Raw genomic sequence first — 11,384 nt, 5'->3', positions numbered from 1 at the left:
GAATCCTTCCTTTCCGGTTATAGTTTTGCACAAGAGAGTTTCCGAATCCTTCACTGTGCTTAAAAGACCCTCAAATTAGCTTCGGATCTCGCCTCTATTAGTTTCATGCAAGGGAGTTTCTTAATCCTCCTCTCCTGTTATTCCTGCTCAACGGGGTGACTCAATCTTCCTTCCCTGCATCTTGAATGAGCGGGGATGAGGAGGGCAGGTCAGTGACGGGCGTGTGTACACTGGTGGGGCGGCTGGACGGGCGGGCGAGTGGCTATGTGTGCTTACGAGGTTGTTTTTGTGTCTGCGTGTGTGGCTTGTGATTGGATCCGCCGTGTGTGTGTGTGTGTGTGTGTGTGTGTGTGTGTGTGTGTATTATACGTGTTTTGTAATGAAGACTTAAAGGGATTGAAGGAGAATTGATTGTGTTGCTTCCTATTTTTTTTTTTTATAGTTTCCAAGAGTTTGTTAATGAGCGGTAGTAATATTTTGTTTTGTTTTGTTAGTGTTTGACGATGTTGATGTTAGTGATGATGATGATGATGTTTGGGATTAAAACTGCACGCATTCATGTATCAAAACAAACACAGACTCTCTTAGCTGTCTGTCTGTTTATCTGTCTGTTTGTTTGTCTCTCTCTCTCTCTCTCTCTCTCTCTCTCTCTCTCTCTCTCTCTCTCTCTCTCTCTCTCTCTCTCTCTCTCTCTCATCTTCTTCTCTTTGGTTGTTTTCTCTCTTCCTCCATTCTTTCTTCTTATCCATCTTTCTTCAGTCCCTTCCTTCCTTCATCCAATCATTCTTTCTCTTCTATATTCTCTTTTATCCTTTCTAGTTCTTCCCTTCCTTTCCTTTTTCGTCATCTCTCATAATCCCTAACCCACCCCCATCTCTCTCTCTCTCTCCTCTGGCTGGATCATGGATAATTAGGCAGAATTCATGTCTCTATACGCCCGGTGCAGGTGCTGGCCGGTACTTGGCTCAGGTGACAACAGGTTTGGGGGAGGCGGCGTGCGGGGGCGTCTTGAGAGTGGCCCTTACGCCCTTTATCTCTCGCATCGACTCCCGCGGCGGCCTCGTGTATTTAGGAGAGTTACGGTGTTGATTTTGTTGCTCCTTGTGTTGCAGGCAGGCGCGGCAGAGCAGAGCAGTGACGGCAGAGCAGCAGCGGGGCAAAGAAGGCGCCGGGCTGGGCTACAGACGGCCTGGCGTGGGTGATGGCTCGTCTGCGTCACTCCTTCAGCTACAGTAACAACAACAACGTCCCTGTCCGCCCTGATACCCCCACCAGAGCCATAACCTCCCGTCCCTGAAGACTCCCCGGGTAGGCATGGCGTCCAGGGACCTCAAGAGATTGCTTCCCACTGGGCGCTAGATGAAGAGGCTGAGGCGCGGCTGTGGCCTCTCAGTCCCGCCACCAAGATGTAGGAGCCTCCAGGACGGGCTGTGTGAAGGACGGCGAGGACGGCGACGCTGCAGGGAGGAACGAAAGTGTTGTTGATGTGAAGTTTGCGCCGGTGAAGGACACGAGGCTTGAGGCGGCGCGGCGGTGTGTGTTTTGCGGCCCTGAGCGCGGACTGACGCCAGGAACCTCAACTCATACCAAGAAAAGAGTGTTAAAAAAAGCCATTACATATACGAGGAAAAGGAACAGAAGGAAAAAAAACTATTAATCCGCGGAAAAGGCACATGAATTAAAAAAAGAAAAGAAATACAAATACGAGGAAAAGGAACGGAAATATATAGTTTGCCGATACGAGGAAAAGGAACCGAAAAAAGCCGCAAATACGAGGAAAACAAAAACAACAACGAAACGAATGATACCAAATAAATAACTTGCCTGGAGGATCAAAATAACTGGACCGGTACAAGGAAGAGGCACACAAAAAAGACTGGGGCAGCGTACGTGTTTGCGCAGCCGTATAAAAGCTTACTGAAGGCAAACTATACTCTCGTGGGAACTGGTATTGGTGACTGAGGCGGCGGCGAAGGAGGTGGTGCAGCTGAAAAAAAGTGTGGTTCCTTGAAGACAATAATTAATCTCTTAGCACGACACGTAAGGTCACACCAATACCCCTTGCAGACCCAGACTACGAAGTGCAACTGGAAAACAAAACAGTGACTCCCTAAAACAATAATTACTCTTAACACGACACGTAAGGTCACACCAATACCCCTTGAAGACCCAGACTACGAAGTGCAACTGGAAAACAAAACAGTGTCTCCCTAAAACAATAATTACCTCTTAACACGACACGTAAGGTCACACCAATACCCCTTGAAGACCCAGACTACGAAGTGCAACTGGAAAACAAAACAGTGACTCCCTAAAACAATAACCTCCCTCTAACACCACATTCAACGCCCCTAGAAGCCCACCCTAAGGGAAAGGAGGGCGTGAGGGTGGGCGGTGGGTATTGTGGTGGGCGTAGCGGTAAAGTACAGTTGAAAAAAGTAAAAAAAAACAGACTGTGACTCCTTAAAAAAAAAAAAATTCACCTCTAAAACTTCACTTAAAACCGCCACCAACACCCCTTGAAGCCCAGCCGGAGGGAGGATAGAGGAGAGGTCGTGAGGGTCGGCGGCGGCGCGGCGAGGATGAAGGGCGTGAGGGCGGCGGCGTGGGCGGTGGTGGTGATTGCCGCCCTGACCTGCCATCGCGTGTCAGCAACCTGGTGGTGAGTACTGAAACGATGCTGTTCTTGTGTGTGTGTGTGTGTGTGTGTGTGTGTGTGTGTGGTGCAGAGTGGCATGGGTGTGTATGGAGGAGGAAGTGAAGGAAGAGGAGGAGATGGAAGTGGAGAAGGAGGAGGAGAAGGAAGTGGAGAAGGAGGAGAAGGAATTGTAGGAGGAGGTGGAAATGGAGGAGGAGGAGGAGAAGGCATTGGAGGAGGAGGTGGAAGTGGAGAAGGAGGAGGAGAAGGAATTGGAGAAGGAGGAGGAGAAGGAATTGGAGGAGGAGGAGGAGGAGGAGGAGAAAGATGAGAAGGAGGAGGAGGTGTATGTCTTATCAACCAGGCAGAGAAAGGGAAGGAAATTGAGAAGGAAGAAGTGGAAAAACAAGAGAAAGGGAAAAAGATTACTACTTCGGGGCGTTTAAGTTTCCTCAGTCGGTGATGATTGTGTAGTGGTGACAGTGGTGGTGATGATGGTAGTGATGAAGGGATGATGATATATTACTTTCTACACCAATGGGGGAAACTCAAAGGCAAAACAAAAACATTAAAAAAAAGAAACGGCAAAATATCGCTTCAACAGACAGGGGCTCCGACAGATAGGAGTTTTTTGTGATGAATTGGTGGTGATGATGATGCATTGCTGTTGGGACTAGTGATGGTGATGATAGGTGGTGACGGTTGTGATGGAGCGATGGTGATGAATTGCGTGGTGATGGTGATTGCGGTGGGTGGGTTGGTAGTGTGGTTCTTGTGACTTTCTCGATGTTCACCGTTACTGCGTTCACCGATCCATATAAGCACAGTGTAAGAGTGCAATGTGTTCTTTCACTGTGTATATATACGGGGCGTTTGCCAGATTATTCAATTCACCACATCTTTATTACTTTAACCAAACTCTCTTACCCGTACCTACATAATAGAAAAAAAAGTTGCTTTTTAACAAAAAACTATTATTTGATGATATTGTTTGTTTTTTTTGATATATTTGGGGTCAGAAAAAACGAAAGTGCAATGCGTGATAATTTACGGCAACGCTGATATACTGTGATACGTTCACCGATCCATATAAGCACAGTGTAAGAGTGCAATGTGTTCTTTCACTGTGTATATACGGGTGACTTTCTCGATGTTCACCGTTACTACGTTCACCGGTCCATATAAGCACAGTGTAAGGGTGCAATGTATTCTTTCACTGTGTATATACGGGTGACCTTCTCGATGTTCACCGTTACTGCGTTCACCGGTCCATATAAGCACAGTGTAAGAGTGTAATGTATTCTTTCACTGTTTATTTAAGGGCATCCACTAACACCTCCGCCGTTGCCAGAAGAGACTTGAACTGTTTAGAATATCAGAAAGTTCCTCCTCCATCCGGTATCTCAACCTCTAATCTCTAACGCAAGAACACTCAAGATTTGTAGGAGCAGCGAGTAGCGGCCTTTTATTTCATTATTGTTTCCTTTTTTTGTGTGCCCTTGAGCTGTCTCCTTTGTTGTAAAAAAAAAAATATATTGACCGATCTCCGTTTGCACTCCGCCCTTACAATAAAAGAGTTGAACAGATTATAATATCAGAAAGCCGCTCCTTCATCCAATAATTTAGGACACACACACACACACACACACACACACACACACACACACACACACACACACACATCATATAAACATCAATCTCTATTTCCCGCGGCTCCTCTATAGTAACAACCTGGCGCTTGCTCTATGGCTCTGGTCTTGTCCAAAGGGGTAAGCAGGAGAAGGGAACAGAAAAAGAGGAAGGAGAAAAAGGTGATAAACGAGAATGATATCGCTGAAGGAGACGGAACAGGGGAGAAGAGGGGGACGAAAATGGAAGAAGAGGGAGGAAGGGAATTATTAGATATACAAGATTGGAGGAACCTTGTAATACGCATCGAGGGTAGTAAAATCAATGGTGGGCAGACTGGGTAAGCATGTGATTGGATGGTTAACTGTTTCAAGCTATAAAAAGTGGACCCTAGTGGCGCGTTATTATGATTGTTGTAGTAGTAGTAGTAGTAGTAGTAGTAGTAGTAGTAGTAGTAGTAATAGTAGTGGTAGTAGTAGTAGTAGTAGCAGAGGTCGTTGCATATTTTTCTTATATATAATTTTCTACGTTATATTACTTACATTTATTTGCCATGTATGTATGTATGTATGTTTATATGTATGTATGTATGTGTGTATGTATGTGCCTTACAGAACTCTTTATTTATATCGTATTTGCTTCACCGACCTTCATCTCATCTCCCAGTCAGCATCTTCCATCTCGCTCAGGCCAGCATCCGCCCTCCCCCCTCCCCCCCCTGCTCCCCTTCACCCCACTCCCCCTCCCTTCAAAGCTCCGCCCCTCGCCCCTCCCCCTTCACCCCCCCCTTCCAATACCTTCCATTTCATACCCCATCCTCTCCCTTTCTCCCTCCCTTTTCACCTCCCTTTTTCGTTCCCCCTTTTCACCCCTATTCCATTTAATTCAACCCTATACTTTCCGTTTCATTCCTATTTTCTTCCCTTTTCTCCTCTCTCCTCCCCTTCTTCTTCTCTTCTTTTCCTCTTCCTCTCTCTTCTTCCCCTTTTTATTCTCTTCCCCTCATCTGTCTACTCCTTTCCTTCTTTCTATTCCTTCCTTCCTTCTCTCTATGCTCCACTATAAAAGAAGAAGAGGAGGAGGAGGAGGAGGAAGAGGAGGAGGACGAAGTATAGGTAGAGAAAGGCATAGATACAACCACTTATAGATATCAAAAATGAGGTGGAGAAGGAGGAGGAGGAGGAGGAGGAGGAGGAGGAGGAGGAGGAAGAAGACGAAGAGGAGGAGAAGAAGCAGCAGGCACAAGGAGAGGAGGGGTTAAGGGGGGCAAGGAAGAGGACGAAGAGAACGAGGAGGAGGAGGAGGAGGAGGAAGGGGGTCTGAATCTATTGTTGTGTGGGTTGGATGGGATATCGGATCTTAGCTTGAAATTCGAGTGGTGTATAACGCTGGCCCTCTTATTAGCGAGAGAGAGAGAGAGAGAGAGAGAGAGAGAGAGAGCGAGAGAGAGCGAGAGCGAGAGCGCGGACGAGGGAGGGGGGTGGTTATGGGGGTTTTATTGGGGTCTAGGATGCTGCTCTCTTTATCTGCTCTCTCTCTCTCTTCATTCTCTCTCTCTCTCTCTCTCTCTCTCTCTCTCTCTCTCTCTCTCTCTCTCTCTCTCTCTCACACACACACACACACGCGCACACACACACATCTACTTGACAACTACAATGTATGCACTCGATAAAGGAAGGTGTGTGTGTGTGTGTGTGTGTGTGTGTGTGTGTGTGTGTGTGTGTGTTTTATGTAAGACCTTTTCCGTACTCTGAACCACAAATATCAACTGGACAAAAAAAAAAAAACAGATAATAATAAAAAAAACTACAGACCAGAACTAAAAAGGGTGAATAGGATGAAGCGTAGCAAGGGTGACAGAGGAGCAACATTAGGGTGACCAGGGAAGGGAAGGGAAGGGATAAAGGGAAGAGTAGAGGAGGGAAAGGTAGAGCAGGGAAGAGAAGGGGATGGAAAGGAAGAGATGAGAAAGGGAGGTAAGGGAAGGGAAGAGAAGATGAGGGAAAGGTAGGGTAGGGAAGAGAAGGGGAGGGAAAGGAAGGGATGAGAAGGGAAGGGAAGGGAAGGGAAGAGAAGATGAGGGAAAGGTAGGGTAGGGAAGAGAAGGGGAGGGAAAGAAAGGGATGATAAGGGGAGGGAAGGGAAGAGTAGAGGAGGGAAAGCTAGAGTAATGAAAAGAAGGTGAGGGAAAGAAAGGGATGAGAAGGGGAGGGAAGGGAAGGGAAGGGAATAGAAAACGAAGAGTGCATGGGGTTGTGGAAATGACAGAGAGAAAACAACTACAGGGTGAGGAATATTAGGGTGACATAACACATACTAGCGACTCTCGTAGGGAAGAATGTGAGTGGACGCAAAATATATGAAGATTACAAGGAGCCAGACGGTTAATAAATGGCCGTTCCTGCAGATGTTATATTCACCAAAATCTATTCCCATTCATAACTGCATATAACCTCAACTTCAAGCTTTCAATTGTGTTCGCCTCAACTATATACCTGAGCAGTTCGTTCCACTCATCCACCAGCCTGTTAATGGGATCTTTCTTGTCTCTTTCCTGAACTTGAATTTATCCAACTTACACCCGTTACTGCGTTTCCATATCTGTTTTTCAATATACTTACTTTATCTATCTATCTATCTATCCATCTACCCATCTGTCTATCTGTCTTTCTCATCTGTCTCCCTTCCTTCATCTCCTCATCTCCTTTCCTTTTATCATATCTTCTTCTTTCTCAGCATCCCTCGCAGCATCTCTCTCTCTCCCTCTTTCTCTCTCTCTCTCTCTCATCCCCCCCCTCTTCCCTTCTCCCCCCCCCCCCATTTAAACACCTCGATTAAATCCCCACGCAGTCCAAGTCCTTCCAGAGAATAAGTTTTTTATTTTAATCTTTCTCTGTTCGGCAAGTTCCTATTACGTCCTTGGGTCACTTTAGTCCTTCTTCTCAGTATTGCTTGGAGGGAAGAATGAACATCAGGGTGAGAGGTGAAGGGGGCAACAAAGGGTGAGGGAAGGACTACGAAGGGTGACGAGGGTGAGGAAGGGTGCGTGCGGGTCGCTCTTTCAAGACTTGTTATAATATTACTTGCATGACTTTACGTTCCTCCTTTTCGGCATCAGGAGGAGGAAGAGGAGGAGGAGGAGGAGGAGGAGGAACGAAGGAGGTGAGAAGAAAAAAAAGTGAAAGGCGGTGAGACAGAAGAGGAAGAGAAGGACTAGAAGGAGGAGGAGGAGGAAGAGAATGAACATAAGAAGGAGGAGGAGGAGGAGGAGGAGGAGGAGGAGGAGGGAGAGGTGATGATGATGGGGTGGAGAGGAGCAACACACACACACACACACACACACACACACACACACACACACACACACACATCCCTCCCCCTCCCCCCTCTCCGCCCCCCTCCTCCTCCCCCCCCTCCTCCCTCCTCCTCCCCCCCCCCACACACAATTGCCGTCCGCCCCAATGGTTTCTGAAAGGTGTCTTGTAGCAATAGCTCGAAACATTCTTTAATTATAGTTCACAGGTGCAGAACTTACCTGAGACGCCCGGGCCAGCACCTTCCCTTCCCGTGTAGCGGCTGATGGAGGCTGACGAAGGAGAGGGGGGGTGGGTGGGAGGGGGAGAGGAAGGAGAGGATGGGGGGATGAGAGAGAGAGAGAGGGATGCTGAGGAGGAGGTTATGATAGAAGGACAGGAGATGAGAGGTGAAGGAAGGAAGGAGGAAAGGAAGGTAGATAGACAGAGAGATAGATGGGTAGATGAGATGGAAGTGGAGATGAGGGAAGGAAGAAAGGTAGGAAATAATAAGAATAAGAATAAATATATGAAGAAGACGATGAAGATGAAGAAGAAAATAAAGAACAGTAAACAGAGAACAGACGAACGATTGGAAGAACAAAAAAAATAGAGGAAGAAGAATAGGAGGAAGAAGAAGAAGAAGAAGAAGAAGAAGAGAAAGAGAGACAGAGACAGAGAGAGAGAGAGAGAGAGAGAGAGAGAGAGAGAGAGAGAGAGAGAGAGAGAGAGAGAGAGAGAGAGAGAGAGAGAGAGAGAGAGAGAGAGAGAGAGAGAGAGAGCGAGAGAGAGAGAGAGAGAGAGAGAGAGAGAGAGAGAGAGAGAGAGAGAGAGAGAGAGAGAAAGAGAGAAAGATGAGAGAAAGAAAATTGGAAAAGAAGAAGAAAATAATAAAAAAAAAGGAATATAGAAACTTCAGAAAAAGATAAATACAAGGAAGAAAACGAAGAAGAAAAAGGTGATAACAAAGGAATAAGACAAAAAATAAGAGGGAGATATTTAATGCGATGGAAGAAAGGAAGAATATGCGGAGGAGGAGGAGGAGGAGGAGGAGGAGGAGGAGGAGGAAGGGGCGTGGCAGTTTGGGGAAGACCTCGTGTCCGACCTGTCCATATTTGTGTGTGTGTGTGTGTGTGTGTGTGTGTGTGTGTGTGTGTGTGTGTGTGTGTGTGTGTGTGTGTGTGTGTGTGTGTGATAAGTCGGTCCATCTGCGTTGTGTTTGTCTGTTTGTCTGTCTGTCTGTCTGTCTGTCTTTCATCTGTGTTTTTTTTTTTATCAGCTGGTCTGTTTTTCCTTCGTATCTCTGTCTGTCTGTTTGGGTCCATTGTTCGTGTGTGTGTGTGTGTGTGTGTGTGTGTGTGTGTGTGTGTGTGTGTGTGTGTGTGTGTGTGTGTGTGTGTGTGTGTGTTGGTATTCTCTCTCCATTTCTTCTTTCTGTATTTTTTGCTTCCTATATTTCTTTCTTCGTTCCTTTTTTTGTCTTCCTTTCTCTCTTCCTTTCTTTATCTCTCTCCCATTCTCTCCGTCTTTCTTTTTCTGTTTATTTACCTCTTCCTTTCTCTGCTTATCTGTGTATATATTATCTTTTTCCTTTTTGTATTTCTTTATTAACTTATTCATCTTGTTTTCTCTTCCCTTTTCATACGCGCAGTCGGTCTTCTTGTTTGCCTGTCTGTCTGTCTGTCTGTCTGTCTGTCTGTCTGTCTATTCAGGTAACTTTTGCCCTCCAGTCTGTCTCTGTCTGTCTGTTCTTTCGTTACGCCGCTTTCCATATAATTTCACGAACCATACGCAAAAACAGAGAGAGAGAGAGAGAGAGAGAGAGAGAGAGAGAGAGAGAGAGAGAGAGAGAGAGAGAGAGAGAGAGAGAGAGAGAGAGAGAGAGAGAGAGAGAGAGAGAGAGAGAGAGAGAGAGAGAGAGAGAGAGAGAGAGAGAGTAACCCGTCCATTCCACGAAACTAAAGCAAAAAAAAAAAAAGGAAGAAAAATATGTCCCTTACAATGAACGAAAATCTTCCTATATAATCAAAAGAGAGAGAGAGAGAGAGAGAGAGAGTTAATTTCTTTTTTCTTTCTTTCTTTATTTATTTATTTGTTTATTTATATTCTTTCTTCCTTCCTTCCTTTTCTTTCTTTCTTTCTTCTTTCCTTTCTTCCTTCATTTCTTTCTTCCTTTATTTCTTCTACTCTTTCTTCCTTCCTTCTCTCTATCTGTCTTTCTTTCTTTCTTTCTTTCTTTCTTCTTTCCTTTCTTTCATTCTTACTTCCCTTCTTTCTTCTACTCTTTCTTCCTTCCTTCTCTCTTTCTCTCTCTCTTTCTGTCTTTCTTTCCTTCCTACCTTCCTTTATTATTTGCTTTCTTTCATTCTCTCTTACTTTATATTCAACTCCTTCCTTCTTCCTCTAGTTTCTTCTCTTCCTTTTCTTCTTTTATTTCGTCGTAACTACGCGGTCCCAAAGTCTTACCTCGCGCGGGAAGCCTCAATACCTCACCGCCGGCAGCTCCATTCTCTTTCCCTTTCAAAGCCTTTCCTTAATATTAGTACTTTACATGCATTGGCTTCTATTAAATCCGCATTACGTTCAAAAGAAAAGAAAACACATCCTTAATTTAAACAGGAGAAGAAGGAGAAGGAGGTGGTGGAGGAGGAACACAAAGGAACACAAAGGAAGAACAAACAACAGGAGGAGGAGGAGGAGCAGGAGGAAGAGGAGGAGGAGTGGCAATGGGAGATAGAGATTGAATGAGGATATTGAAGGAAGGGAGAAGGGAGAAGAAGAGGGGAGAGGGGAAAGAGGAGGCGGACGGATGGCAATATCAGATAAAGAAGGGAGGAAGGGAAAAAGGGAGGGAAGCGGAGGAAATAAAAGAAGAAGGGAGAGAAAAGGAGGAGGAGGAAGGGAGCGAATACCAACATCAAATAAAACAAAAGTAAGGGAGAAGAAGGAATGGAGAAAGGGAGGAAAGAAAGGGAGGAGAAGAAGAAGGGAGAGAAAACGATGAGAAAGGAAAAGAATGCCAATATGAAAAGAAAAAATAAAGTAAGGGAGAAGAAGAAGGAATGGAGAAAGGGAGAAAAAAGAGGGAGGAGAGGAAGAAGGGAGAGATGAGGATTAGGAGGAGGAGAAGAGACTGAAAAAAAAAAAAAAGATGATTGAATTTTAGGAAAGAGATTGAGGGAGAGAACACGCGGAATAAAAAAGAAAAAGGAAATGAGAAAGAAGGAAAAGTAGAAGAGGAAAAGAGAAAGCGGGGGATAAGAAGAGGAAGAGAAGGAGGAGGAGACCTGAAAATAATAAATAATAAAAGAGAGATGGAAAATTAGAAGAGAGATTGAAGGAGAGAAGGAGAGAACAAGCGAAATGAAACCGAAAAAACGAAAGGGGAGGAAAAGTAGAAAAGAAGAGAAAGAGAGATAAGAGGAAAAGGAGGAGGAGGAGGAGGAGGAGGAAGAGAAGACCCAAAAATAATAAGGAATTAAACAAAAAAAAACATTAAATTTCAGAAAAGAGATTGAGCGAGAGAGCAAGAGAGAGAGAGAGATTATAGAGAGAAGGAGAGAGAGGAGGAGAGAAGAGAGAGAGAGAGAGAGAGAGAGAGAAGACCCAAAAATAATAAGGAATTAAACAAAACAAAAAAAAACATTAAATTTCAGAAAAGAGATTAAGAGAGAGAGAGGACAAGATGGAGGGGAGACTGAGTACAAGAAGAGGAGGAGGAGGAGGAGGAGGAGGAGGAGAGGGGTCAAATAGGCCGGAACAAGCTCCTCTTCATCTCTCGGGCTAATCGGCTTACAAAGAAATCAATGACAGATTCTAAAACA

The 11,384-nt window shown here is 45.2% G+C and overlaps 1 protein-coding gene across 1 annotated transcript in view; it reads left to right on the top strand.

The window, feature by feature from the left end:
- The first annotated feature begins 2,519 nt into the window (after nucleotides 1-2,519).
- Nucleotides 2,520-11,384, top strand: part of LOC127010326 (protein Wnt-2b-A-like) — a 41,115-nt gene continuing 32,250 nt past the window's right edge. The window contains exon 1 of the mRNA XM_050884208.1: nucleotides 2,520-2,662. Within this exon, the coding sequence (XP_050740165.1) occupies nucleotides 2,583-2,662 (80 nt within the window). The 5' untranslated portion in view covers nucleotides 2,520-2,582. The remainder of the gene's footprint in view (nucleotides 2,663-11,384) is intronic.

The sequence above is a fragment of the Eriocheir sinensis genome, chromosome 43 (assembly GCF_024679095.1).
Source record: "Eriocheir sinensis breed Jianghai 21 chromosome 43, ASM2467909v1, whole genome shotgun sequence".
Taxonomy (NCBI): Eukaryota; Metazoa; Arthropoda; class Malacostraca; order Decapoda; family Varunidae; genus Eriocheir; species Eriocheir sinensis.
Note: the sequence above shows the minus strand (reverse complement) of the source record. Positions and strands in the feature narration are given on the sequence as shown.